This window comes from Alosa pseudoharengus, unplaced genomic scaffold (assembly GCF_046254945.1).
Source record: "Alosa pseudoharengus isolate Yale_2024_CS ecotype anadromous, Long Island Sound unplaced genomic scaffold, YU_APseudo_1.1 YU_APseudo_1.1_scf_12, whole genome shotgun sequence".
Lineage (NCBI taxonomy): Eukaryota > Metazoa > Chordata > Actinopteri > Clupeiformes > Clupeidae > Alosa > Alosa pseudoharengus.
The window spans coordinates 19,647,708-19,661,740 of NW_027468587.1; the positions used below are offsets into that span (position 1 = coordinate 19,647,708).

Consider the following 14,033-nt stretch of genomic DNA (forward strand, 5'->3'; position numbering starts at 1 on the left):
TAAGTATTCACAGCCTTTGCGATCAAGATCAAAATTGAGCTCAGGTGCATTTCCAGTGATCATCCTTGAGATGTTTCTACAGCTTAATTGGAGTCCACCTCTGGCAAATTCAGTTGATTGGACATGATTTGGAAAGGCACACACCTGTCTATATAAGGTCCCACACTTACAGTGCATGTCAGGACACAGGATTGTCTCAAGGTACAGAGCTGGGGGAAGGGTACAGACAAATGTCTGCTGCTTTAAAGGTTCCAATGAGCACAGTGGCCTCCATCATCTGTAAATGGAAGAAGTTTGGAACCACCAGGACTCTTCCTAGAGCTGTCCGTCCCTTTAAATTGAGTGATCCGGGGAGAAGGGCTTTAGTTAGGGAGGTGACCAATAACCCAGTGGTCACTCTGACAGAGCTCCAGGGTTCTTCTGTGGAGAGAGAACCTTCCAGAAGGACGACCATTGCTGCAGCACTCCACCAATCAAGCCTGTATGGTAGTCGCCAGAGGGCAGCCACCGCTTAGGAAAAGGCACATGGCAGCCCGCCTGGAGTTTGCCAAAAGGCCCCTGAAAGACTCTCAAACTCTTTGGCGTGAATGCCAAGCGTTATGTTTGGAGGACACCAGGCACTGTTCATCACCTGGCCAATACCATCCCTATAGTGAAACATTGGTGGTGGCGGCATCATGCTGTGAGGATGTTTTTCAGCGTCAGGAACTGGGAGACTAGTCAGGATTGAGGGAAAGATGAATGCAGCAATGCACAGAGACATCCTGGAAGAACCTGCTCCAGAGCGCACTTGACCTCAGACTGGGGAGACGGTTCATCTTTCAACAGGACAACGACCTTAAGCACACAGCCAAGATATCGAAGGAATGGCTTCAGGACAACCCAGCCAGAGCCCAGACTCCCATTGAACATCTCTGGAGGGATCGGAAAATGGCTGTGCAGCGATGCTCCCCATCCAACCTCATGGAGCTCGAGAGGTTCTGTAATGAGGAATGTGCGAAACTGGCCATGGATAGGTGTGCCAAGCTTGTGATTTCATATTCCAAAAGGCTTGAGGCTGTAATTTGTTGCCAAAGGTGCCACAACAAAGTATTGAGGAAAGGCTGCGAATACTTATATGTAAATATTACATTTTCGTTCTTTATTTCTAATAGATTTGCAAACATAAAAAAGAAACTTTTTTTCATGTCATAATGGTATTGTGTGTGGAATTGTGAGGGGGAAAAAATAATTCAATCCATTTTGGAATAAGGATGTAACATAATGAAATGTGGAAAAAGTGAAGTGCTGTGAATACATTCCATATGCACTGTATCTGTATTGCAGAGACTCATAATGGATTTAACTCATTTTTCCAATTTTCCACAAGGACAAAGCAAAATTCAAGCTAATTTATCAAAAAGACTAAAGTGGACATTTGTACAGAAAGAGAGAGAGGGAGAGAGACCGCTGTTCTCCAACTGCCTGAGTTGTTTTTCTGCCTGTTTGACCGCTGTGACCCTTTACAGTCTGTTGATACCACACCCCCACACAGATAAACACACACACACACACACACACACACTTCACTGTTTGGTGTGACAGGTTTCTATTTCTTTACAACATCTAAGTTGTAAACAAAGACTCACCCACCATGGACACCATGGAGTTTGAGACTGTGCAGATAAGTGTGCTATATTCTAAGCTGTGAACGATAGTCTTCTGGTAGGAGTTTCACACCTTTTGAAGAACATGTTTCAACAGTGTGTAGGAACAACAAACAATTGGCTCCAGTGATTAAAAGCACACTAAAGCCTTCAAGCAATGGGAAGTGAGTGTGTTGTATGTGTTCCAACGCCTTTGTTTATGCACTGTGTTGGAACTCTGTGAAAGCTATGTGATTAAAAACATTGAAATGATATGACATCAGTGGTTAAACAAGGAAAAATACTGCTCCCTCCCTTCCACCCTACCCGTCCACACAGCTATGAGAGTTGCTTTTATGATCACCCTCAAGATCCTCCGCTGCGAGGCAACGCCCCAGCACCTTGGTATGTGTTCTGTCACCAGTCCAAGAAAGCGCTATAATCATCACATAAATTCCACCCCTAACCTACTCACCACCAGGCTAGCAAACTGTACAGTATGGCGGTTGGGTATTTTCTTTCAAAGACTCACCTGATTGGTTAATTTGTTTGAATAAGCAGAGAAAGCATGTGCTAAAAGGGAACTGAAGTTAACCTTCCCGTTTTTCTTTCTTTTTTTCTTGTATCACTCTCTGTCTTGTTCTGTCCTGCTTGAGCGCTCCCTAGCGGTCAGATTGGCTGGATAAAGTATGTTTAACATGGAAATTCGCTGCATTTACACTACCACCACTATTCCACTTCATTAGGTATAGACCTATATAATACCTGCTGAGATCAATTGCAGTATTATTTTTTTTTATCAGGCCAGCAGTTTTAAGATTATATTATGTGCTTACATAATTGCAAAAGGTTTTTTTTTCGGGGGGGTGGGGGTCAACTTCCCATAGTCTGGAGTGAGACGATTTCATGCGAGATTGATAGGCAAGTGATTGGCCTCTCTTTGTGCTATGTTTGAAGACCTACCTATCAGTTGTTTCTGAGGGCGGGCTTTATCTCTCTCACTTTCTGTTATGCAGCCTGCGTGCCTGCTATGGCCTGCAGCAGCGATATGACCAAGGAAAAAAAGAAAATGTTAGCTAACAAACACGGGCCACATGCTTCACTCTCTCTGACTATAAACTCAAGGTAAAACATCATATTGTTAGGATACTTTTCGCTTGCCCTAGGTGGGTTAAATGAAAGACTTGCTGAGGTGAGGTTAACAAGTGTTTACTCGCAAATTCACGTTCTCGCAGCTCGCCGAGACAAAACGACTCTGCACTGAGTGCGATTGTGAATTTAGCTCGGCTTAATAATTTAATGTTGTTGCTTGTTCACGAGTTATTTCATTTAGCATTATATTTTCCATGTCGATGATGGTTAGACATGACGTTCTCAGGGAGCGCAGACCTTTCCAAGGCCAAATGTAGCCTAGTTATTTGCAACAAATCTGAAAGTTGACCTAGCAAAATATTTTGACTTGCTCAGTGATAGGTGTTTAATTTGTTTGTTTTCTGTGTAGCATATAGATCATAATTCTTGATAATTAGCGCGCAAACAAGCGAGACCTAGGCTTCTAGAGTAGACTGACATAACGCACCTATTGCTGAGACCCGCCCCTTTAGTCGGAATGTGATCATTGCAGCCTCAGTAGACACGACAGGAGCAGAAAGACAGCAACATAACATGAGGGATAGATGTATTTCTTCACAAAAAATATCAAATAATAATGGATTGAAAAGAGGTACTAATAAACCAGACATGCTAGAACAGATACCAGATACCAGTCCCTTTCTATCAACACCAGTGATTTTTATAGATAAGGATTAGGCAAACAGATTGTCAACATTTATGTTGTTTGGTTGGCTGTTTGGTTGGCTGCATACATGAAGGCCAAGGTGGACAATATGTTTTCCCTGGTTTGAGGTAATACTGACATTTCTTCAAGGATGGCAAGTCTGAAAATATCTTCTCCATCATTAAGTTATTCAATTAGGCTAAACATGGCCTTAACTCAAAACAGCTGGTAGGCCTACTGTTAGGACTATGTCATTTTAATATGTAAAAGTGTCATATTTAAATTCTGCTTACTGCACGTTTATTATAATATAATATGATAATATTCAATATTTATTATTGCAGGTCTACCCATGTGCATGTAATGGAAATGTCGGTTAATCCCGATATCCCTTAATTTACGTGTTAAAATGTAAAATCTTTTTCAAATCTTCTGCGGGGGGGGGGGGCAATGTAGATATTTCATTAAAGATCACCTATTTCTTTCTACAACAGTCAAGAAGCCTTTTGTAATTATGTAAGCACATAATGTAATCTGAAAACTACTGGCCTGATTAAAAAAAACAGATCTGACAACTGATCTCAGCTGGTATTCTGTCTATAATGGAGTGGAATGGAAATTTCAAAGTGACCCCAAACTTTTGACCAGTAGTGTATATGGAAACATCCATTCAACATATAACATATAACATATAGCTCTATAACACTGAACATAACCTATGTTTACTCTATAGAGTGGTCACAGCTGTTTGTTCATTTCACTTCACTATACACATGGGCCAAATAAGAATTATAAACAAATGTAACCTAGAAACGTGGGCGCAGAAAACATGACAGTGTACAACCTCTAGAGGGCAGTACATACATAGAATACAATATTCATGATTTTATGCAACACATTCATGACTGATAAAACAGTGTTTTCAGACAGATAACCGGCAATGAAAATCATGACCTTTCCTATTTGGTGAGTGAATGACTACTGAGGAAGGATGAGAGAAAATGGCAGACAGAAAAATGCCACTGTGTCTTAATCCAGGTGTGAAACAGACCGCACCAGTGTAACTGTTGTTCTCAGTGAGTGGATTTTCTTGTACTTTGCAGTAGCTTTCCATGTATTTCTATAACCCTAGAAAAAAGGGAGCCTTTTTCTGCGACGTCTCCTGTGGATGCCTCAATCTCTCACTCACAGAGCAGCACAGTGTTGTGCTGGTTGTTCAGTGACGTAGGAAGGTGAAACGAGGTTTGTTGAGAGGATGCGAGTAAAATGTGCCATTAGGCGCTCTAAGCAATGTTGGGTAACGTCACTTCTGTTGACGTTCAAACAAAACAGAAAGCTAGCTTGCTATTTCCCCGTGCAATTGAAACTCTCCTAAATGCGCATCTCGCCGGTGATTTGCTGGAACAGTTTGTTATGTTTTTATGGAAAAGGTTTGCCCAAAATGTTTTGTGTGGTATTTGGAGCCTGGGTTGTCCACAGAGATTGCGTTTTTTTTTTACAGTGTATTCAGGACACAGACAGCTAGCTAGATGGTGAGGTGATGTTTGCTGTAAGTGACAAAAAATGTTTTAGCCTAAAAAACGCATGACATCGCTTAGAGCACCTTTAAGTGGTGCTCCATGTCTTTGGGAAGGGTGCGTGCAAATGTGTGTCGTGCTACTCCCCTAGGTGGTGAATCGGCAGAGAGAGCTTACAGCTTTGGTGACATTGTCCCTAAAAAAACATGTTGATGTTGTTGCCCTGAAAAAGGGTTTGTTTGTTGGCCTCACAAATAACATGTGAGGGTGTGCAGGCCCTCTGAAGAAAAGAGTTGGACACGAACAGGTATAGATAAAGAGAAATGTATGTCTGTCTGTGTGTGTGCATGTGTGTGTGTGCCGTTTTTGTGTGTCTATGTTCTCGTTGTGAGTATCTCTCGAGTTTTGTACTCTGGAGACGAGGGTCGGCATGAGCATGTGTGGCAGCATGTGGAGCCCTCTACTGTGTCAGTGCCACGTGACTGCGCTAAATGTCAATGTAACCCATCTCCTGCCCAGCCATCTGTACTGGAATCGGATGTGGTATTCGGGCGTGGGCTCCATCTGAACCCTGTGGATGGAGGATTTTGTTTCTCTCTCTCTCTCTCTCTCTCTCTCTCTCTCTCTCTCTCTCTCTCTCTCTCTCTCTCTCTCTCTCTCACACACACACACACAAAGTTTACAGACTACAATATCTATCAATCTATCTATCTGTCTGTCTGTCTGTCTGTCTGTCTGCCTCAAATTCAAAGTTGCATTATTAGCATTGAATAAATCAGTGTTTTTAAAACTTTTGTTAAGAATAATAGGGTAAGCCTCTCTCTTTCTCTCTCTCTCTCTCTCTTTCTCTTTCCACTGTTCAGGACTATTCTGTCGCTCTGAGCAGCCTGGCCAAAAGGGCATGGCAAAGGCCATGGTTGGTTTTATAACGCAGCATTAGAATGTTGTTATCACACTCAGCTCTACATGCTGGTGAAGTATCGACATGCACCCACTAGCTGTGTGTGCAGTGTGTTCACGTCCTGCACATCCACAGGACCTCTGGCACAATGGATCGCTGCCATGTCCGAGGCCAAAGTGCTTGTCAGTGATTTGTGAATGTGTCCTCAATGTTTCGTAAGTATGTCTGTTTGATGTGTGTGTGTGTGTGTGTGTGTGTGTGCCTATTTGTGAGTGTCCCTTTACCTTTCTTTATGAATGCATGTGTGTGTGTGTATTTGTGAGTGGCCCTTTACCTTTCTTTGTGAATGCATGTGTGTGTGTGTGTGTGGTGTGTGTGTGTGTGCGTGTGTGCTTGCGCGTGTGTGTGTGTGTGGGTGTGTATTACAAAAAATATAACAGGTTGTGCTTGTCAAAATGAAACAAGATGAGTGTATAGGGACTATGCTTATCTGTGTGCGTCTATTTACTCATAAAGTGTGTGTGTGTGTGTGTGTGTGTGTGTGTGGGTGTATGTGCATAAAGCAGAGCTCTGTTTATGTGCATTCCTCAGAGGGGCCTTGCATCTGACCAGCGTGCTTTACGGTTCTGTCCCTGGCTCCCGTTTGGCAAATAGCTGTCACACACAAGCATAAATAACTCCACCTCATCTCCGACACCATAGCCGAACGGACCGCTTCAATCTGGACCATCTGTAATCCAAACAAACAGAGCAGGGCCAGCCCATAAGTCCAGCTTCCCTAACCAACATGTCTTGAACAAGGCCTGTGTGCTCTCCTCAGGGTGTGTGTGTGGTGAGAGAAGAGATTTACAATAAGACGAGCAATAAAGCAGCTGCTCACTCAAGGGGGAAATCTGATAGCCTACATGAGGTTACACAAAACCATCAGGTTGAAGTAGGCCTTCCTTTTGGTCCTGAACATTTATATGAGAAAACAGATTTTCACATAATAAACCATTTAACCATTCCAACCAATAATTATCAATATTTAAATTTTTCTGTTATGTGTCCTTTGCATTATTATGACTGCCGCGCAGCGAAGGTTTAGTCAGATTATTATTATTTTTTTTGCATGTCCAAATTTCCATCAAGGATTCCCAGGACACTGAAAGACCGGGGTAGACGAAACTTGGTGGGCATGTAACCCCATATGGATAGCATGGAACCATCATTTTTCGTTTTGATCTGTAGCCCCCCCGCTGGACTGCACCCCCCGAAAGGAGGGTAGGGCAGACAGTTTTCTGTGAATATCTCGAGAACCGTAAGGTTTAGGAGGACCATTTTTTTTTTGTATGTTGATCTCAAGGGGCCATGTCAACCCATTCCATAACCATTCATTTCATGTATGGCACCACCTAGTTAAACACAAAAAAGTAAAAATGAGGTGTTGTAATCGCAGGTATCTGTGACCTAACATAGTCAAAACTGCACGGAATTGGAAGTGTAGGATCATTATGACACCCTCTGAATCAGTGTTGTGCGTGAACGAGTTCAAAAGAACACGTTGAACTGAACGCAACACATTTTTTGGTAACACTTTATAATAACTACACACAATTCAATATTTATTAAGCCTTTGTTACTTATTAGTTAATGGTTTGTTCATCATTAGTAATTTCTAATTTATCATCAGTAAAACATTTGTTCACACAGTTATACATAGTTTGTTCATAGTAAATAAGCCTATATCTTAAATATGTTTATACATTATTGTTAATACTTAATAAATGATGCAATATACACATATACTAATGATTAGTTAGGGTGAGGATACATATTTTATAAACCACTTCCTAATACTATAATTCATGATTAACTCAGGGGTTACAAGTGGTTAGTTAATGATATTTTGTGAGCTTATCTAAAGTGAGGACTTTCTATGCCTTGCAACACATTTTCAAATGTGTTGCAAATACAAATTCAAAATTCAAATGCAAACATTTACAAATACTTTATGTATGAGAATTACCATAGGAACAATGCTTTACAAATGATGAACAAAGCATTTTGTAATAGTTTGCAACTAGTTTATAATAAGAAAATGATTTCATTAAAGTGGTTGTTTCATTACTTATTAAGTATAAATCATGTACTTACAAACATATTTTTGGATAGGCTAATTTACTATGAACAAACCATTTATAATTGTGTGAACAAATGCTTTACTGATGATAAATTATGTATGAACAAGAAATGACTAATGATGAACAAACCATTAACTAATAAGTAACAAAGGCTTAATAAATGATGAATTGTGTGTAGTTATTATAAAGTGTTACCCATTTTTTTAATAAAGAACTTGAACGTGAATTAGTTCACATTATGTGTCATGAACGGCAGACATCACTGTAAATGAACGTTGGAATTTGTTTTCCATTGAAAACTGAGTGACATCTGTTTTCTCTTTTGAAACGCAACGAGAGAAAGTTCCTCCCTCCTGTATTCTCGCTGGTGCCGCTTAAATCATGTATCACCAGACAGAAATGGTTTTGACAACGTAGTGTCCGGCTGAGAATAGTTGAATAGCATACTGGCTTCCGCACAACGTTACCCGTGATGAATAGCAGCAGAGCGGGGTAGGCATCGATAGCAGGCAACGACGAGAGCGCGGAGGGCTGGAGGAGCGAGAGAGAGAGAGAGAGAGACAGACCAATGACGAGAGTGAGAGAAAGCGCTGCAATTAAAAAAAAAAAAATGGCTTGTGGAAGTGATGGCACGGAGACTGGTCTACCTTGTCTGTACTGCTGCAAGTTTCATCACCTGGTAAGAAACCGAGTGTCATGAGCAAATGTCTACAATGAGGAACTTCAAAGAACGTATAGTGATTTCTAGCTCGTAGTGTGAAAAAAGTATTTATTTGAATATCTCACGAAAAAAGTAAAATGAACTGAACTTTGAACTAGTTCAGAATTAAAATTGTGAACTTTGAACGTGAACTGTTCACTTTGAGCATGTATGAACTGAACTTGAACTAGTTCAGAAAAGCTGGCATAACACTGCTCTGAATGCACGCCAAGTTTCGTGGAATTCCGTTCATGGGGGGCCACACAATAAATTAATTTATGTTACTATACACCAACTGGCCTGTAGGTGGCCGGAGACAGTTTTCTGTGAATATCTTGAGAACAGTAGGGCCTAGGAGGTCCACCTTTTTTTTTGTATGTTGGTCTTAAGGGGGCATGTAAACCCATCCCATTACCACTTATTTCATGTATAGCGCCACCTAGTTAAAAATTAAAAAGCAAAAAATTAGGTGTTTTCATCACAATATCTCTGGCTGACATGGTCAAAACTGCACGAAATTGAAAGTGTAGGATCATTATGACACCCTCCGAATGCATGCCAAGTTTTGTGAACTTTCGTTCATGGGGGGCTTACAATAAAATAATTTATGTGTACATTTAGTGACCGTACACCAACAAGGATTCCCGGGACACTGAAAGACCGGGGTACACGAAACTTGGTGGGCATGTAACCCCACATGGATAGCATGGAACCATCATTTTTTGTTTTGATCTGTAGCCCCCCCGCTGTACTGGACCCCCCGAAAGGAGGGTAGGGCAGACACAGTTTTCTGTGAATATCGTGAGAACCGTAGGGCCTAGGATGACCAATTTTTTCTGTATGTTTGCCTCCAGGGGTCATGTTAACCCATTCCATGTGCACAGATACATAAACAGATACACACGCACACACATACATTCACAGTAATCATACGTATGACACATACTCACACAGTAGACATATGTACGCATGCATGCACATGCACAAACACACATACGCAGGCAAACACACAAGCACGCACACACACACACACACACACACACACACCCACACACATAAACATGTACATGCACACATGCACACAATTCAAGAATTTCTCAGCATTATGAACAGGCAAGATGGGGGTGGGGTTGTATAAAATGAATTTTAGATGTGAAATCTATGAACTAATCATGTTTTGATACTTGTTGTCTAGCAGATACCAGTGAGAATTGAGTGTGGATAATGCAATTTAGTGAGACAGTTAGAATCATACAGGCCTTTCAGCGTGATTTATTTTTGTGGAAAAAATGTGCTGGACTGGGCGGCGGTCATATTTTGTGGTACATCTAGTTATTATTTGCACTATGGGATGGGATCTATGATAGTAGCCTAAGGTTTGTAATAGGAATAGAAAAAAACCTCAATAAGCTATTTAATAGCAATATATTTCTTCAACCTAAAAATGCTAAAGGAATAAAATCAAGCATCAGAAAGGGCTCATTTAGCCAAGAGAGCACCTTATCATGAAATACTTCAAACGTGTTTTACCTTTAGCCTTACAGCTGGCTTAATATTATGTAAGGGATAATGTATAGAACGCTGGTCATTATGGGGAAAATAAGTCCCGACAGGGCGAACCGGACCCCGACGCGCAAGCGGAGGGGACTTGCTTCGTCCTGAAGGGACTTATTTTCCCAATAATGACCGGCGTTCTATACATTATCCTGCTTATTATACGGCTACTTGCCAAAACGAAAAAATAAACTCCATAATATGTCTCTTTACACTTATTTGTTACCGTTTCGTCGTGGCTTTTGCTGAGAAACAAATAGTTCGCAACACACGCTGAACTTGAATCAAACATTCTTTAGAACACAGCTGATCAACCGTCTGCTTTCACTTTTGAATGAAGTTCCAAGCGCAAACTCCGTTGCCATTGACAGCGGTCATTCTTGTTTTCAGAGGTCCTTTCCCAAGAAATAATGACCGCTAGAACTTTCGGAAATCCCATTCAAGTCAATGGAGCGTTCTACTTGCATTGTGAAGAGCCGTATAATAAATATATATATTACATAACACTTTACCATCAACAAGCTTGCAGGGTAGCTAGCAGTGTAGCAAATTAGATTGTTTAAAATATACAGTGTGCTGTCTGCAGGCACTGTATTGTTAAGGAGAGTGGCATAAAGGGACAAAATAGTACAACCCCAAATCAGAAAAAGTCGGGTCGTTGTGTAAAATGCAAATAAAACCAGAATGCAATAATCTGCAAATCTCGATACCGATACCGATGCATTCTTTATAGCTAACGATGCATTCTTTGATGTCGCGCTTTGTGCCGTTAAAGGGAATGACATCATTCTCATTGGTTTAAATGATGTTACGCCCCAAACACACCCATGACTGATTAAGAAACCTAGGAGCACCTTGTTGCGCCATGCTCTCGCCGTTTGATAACAAAAAAACTCCCAATGTGGACTGGACATCCTACTAAATTTGGATAATAAGCTTTTGACTAGTGACTATGCGCTTTAGACTGTCATGATAGGGCCCCTAGTCTTTCCAAATCCTTTAGTGTTCAACTTAATGACATGTAATGTAAACCTTCAATCATCAAATTAGGAGCGAACATGCTTCAGTTTCAACTACCCTGTTTATCGACTCCTCTGCTCTTTGCCTCTTTCTTTATGTTGCTCTTTCAATCTATCATGGCCTTCTTCCTAAATGGTGAGAACAGCAAAACAGTCATGCCATATTGAAGAAAAATAAACGTTTTCCTGAGGTGTGGCATCTCACTTGCTGTCTCCATTCTGCCCTCTGTCTCTCCCTCTCATCCTCTTTCACTCTCGTGTCTTCATCTTCATCCCTCTTTTCCCCTCTTTCTCCTCTTATCCTCTCTTGTGAGCCTGTGCAACCTGTGTCCCTCTCAGGCACAGTGAGCTGTAATTGGTGTCCCCTCATTACACCCCCCCCCCCCCCACCACCACCCATGCGCCTCGTTATCTCACCCCCTCGTTATCCCTGTGTGGACCGCTGTTGCCCCGAGGTGATGCAGCGCCAGCACAAATGCCTGCCCCGTGTGGAAAAAAAAGAAAACACCCGGCCTATTTATAGCCAGCGCAGATGCCGTACACAATGGCATCAAAGCTGGGAGTCATCTCTCCAGAGCCCTCTTTATTCTTGCAGATCCTAAATTAATTTCGCTCTCTGCAGTGCCGCTGTCTCCTTCTCTCCTGCCTGCCTGCCCTTTACGCTCCTCTGGCCTGTGTCGGCATCCGGGACGATCATCGGCTGATTTTCTGTGAAGTTCTCAAATGCCCTGAGATCTGCGGATTTTTCAGGAATGTTATGCAGGGGTTTTCAGGTTGTGTGAATGGTATTGTTTAGCTTGTTGGCAGTAGCACACTCACACATACAGTACAGAGGTGAATTAGACACTTCTGAATATCTACACATAGTCTGAAATGTGGTCAGATTATAATTGAAGTGATGGAAATAATCCTATTCTTAAAACGAATGTGTTAGAAACAACACAAACTGTGTTGTCCCTATCTGGACATAGAGATGTGTTAAAAAAACAACACAAGTTGTGTTATTTTCAACACATTTGTTATGAGTGTACACACAGTATAACAAAATAAATGTGTTAGAAACAACACAACTTGTTTTGTCCCTATTTGGACATAGACATGTGTTAAAAACAACACAAGTTGTGTTATTTTCAACACATTTGTTATAAGAGTGTACACACAGTATAACAAAATAAATGTGTTAAAAACAACACAAGTTGTGTTATTTTCAACACATTCGTTTTAAGATTGTAAGATTGTGGATAAGAAAATGTAAATGTAGGTATCTTGCTCAAGGGCACTTCAGCCGTTCCTACTGGTCGAGGATCGAACCGGCAACCCTCCGGTTACAAGCCCGAAGCCCTAACCAGTAGGCCACGATAAAAACAAACACCACAAAACCTTTTATATTTTTCAATCTATATGAACTGAACAAAAATGCCCAATATTAAAATCCTTCATATGGGAAAAGCATATTGGTATTTCCCCCCATATTCCCAAAGATTATAAAAGGTCATTAAGAATTCAGTTGGATGACAATCAGGTGTGAGTTGGTGGCCTTAACTTTCAACACATTGAATCATTCTCCACTCCGGAAGTCTGGGATTCACCATTTACGTTTGTTTGGACCTAGCTGAGGACCTCAGTGTGTTGTTGGTCATTAAGCTGGTGAAGGTTACAAGAGCATGTTCAGACATGTAGTATACAAATACTATTGTTACTCTTCCCAGAAGTGGTTGTCCAACAAAAGAAACTCCATAAGAGCAAGGTGTATTCTATTACCTCTAGGGATTTCTAGGCCTCTACTGGTGTTTATCCATTCCACCACCAACGTTCCATCAGCGACCATTTTATGTTAAAATGATGAACAAGAATTATGGAGGAGGAAGCTCCTGCTGCCTGATCTAATTTGATCTAATCTGGATGCATAAAACAAACATAGAACGTTTCAGCTTCAATGAGAAATCTAATGCTTGGCAAAAAACAAACCCTACCTTCCGGCATAAGAACCTCATCCCAACTGTGGTCATGGTTTGGGGATTGTTTTGCTTCCTCAGGGCCAGGAATGATTGCCATGATTGAAGGAACTATTAAACTGGTTACCAGAAAATTCTACAAGAGAATGCAAGAATCAAACATACCAAAGAGTGGTTAAGAAATTCAGTAATGTCAGTTTAATCCTAGAGGTGTATTTAGGACCCGAAGTAAGTCCGTAAACATCATTCATTTGGTTGATGTCATTGCTGCCACAAAGGTGGTACCCATTTGAAGGGAAGGGTTCATGTACATTTCACACAGTTTCCCATTAGTTTAAGATCAGATATCCATTTCTTAGATATTTCCGGAGGGTTTACTTTGTAGCTCCACTGTACATTGATTTTTTCACTTGTTTTTCTGCTCAATATTTCATCACCTCGTCCTGAGTATCTACTCCTGTCTGCTTTGGCATCAGCTTGTTCTACTCTGTCTGTCAATACATTCCCCCTCTCACACACTCTCAGTTTCTCTTGTCTATTGTCTCTCTCTCACCCACTTTTTCTAGTTATTTCCTCCTCTTTTACCCACTTTCTCCCCCCTTCCCTCTCCCCCCCTCTCTCCCTCTCTCAAACACAGTCTCTTCTCTCTCTCCCTCATTTTCCCTCAATCATCTCTTGTGGGAGCAGTTAGGCCCCAGGGTAAAAGCTTGACATCAAGTGGATCTTCTCTCCTCTGTTCCTCCACTCACCGAGTGCTCACCCCCACCTCCTCCCCCCTGACCGCTCTCTCAAGATATTCAACAGTGTTCTCCATCCCTCCCTCTTTGTTTCTCCTACCCTCTTTTTTCTTTCCTCTTTCTCT

At 41.3% G+C, this 14,033-nt stretch overlaps 1 protein-coding gene across 1 annotated transcript in view; it reads left to right on the forward strand.

Moving 5' to 3' along the window:
- Nucleotides 1-1,966: 1,966 nt before the first annotated feature.
- Nucleotides 1,967-14,033, forward strand: part of LOC143119633 (neural-cadherin) — a 182,110-nt gene continuing 170,043 nt past the window's right edge. Inside the window, exons 1-2 of the mRNA XM_076281255.1 lie at nt 1,967-2,030; nt 11,556-11,560. Coding sequence (XP_076137370.1) covers nt 1,967-2,030; nt 11,556-11,560 — 69 coding nt within the window. The remainder of the gene's footprint in view (nt 2,031-11,555; nt 11,561-14,033) is intronic.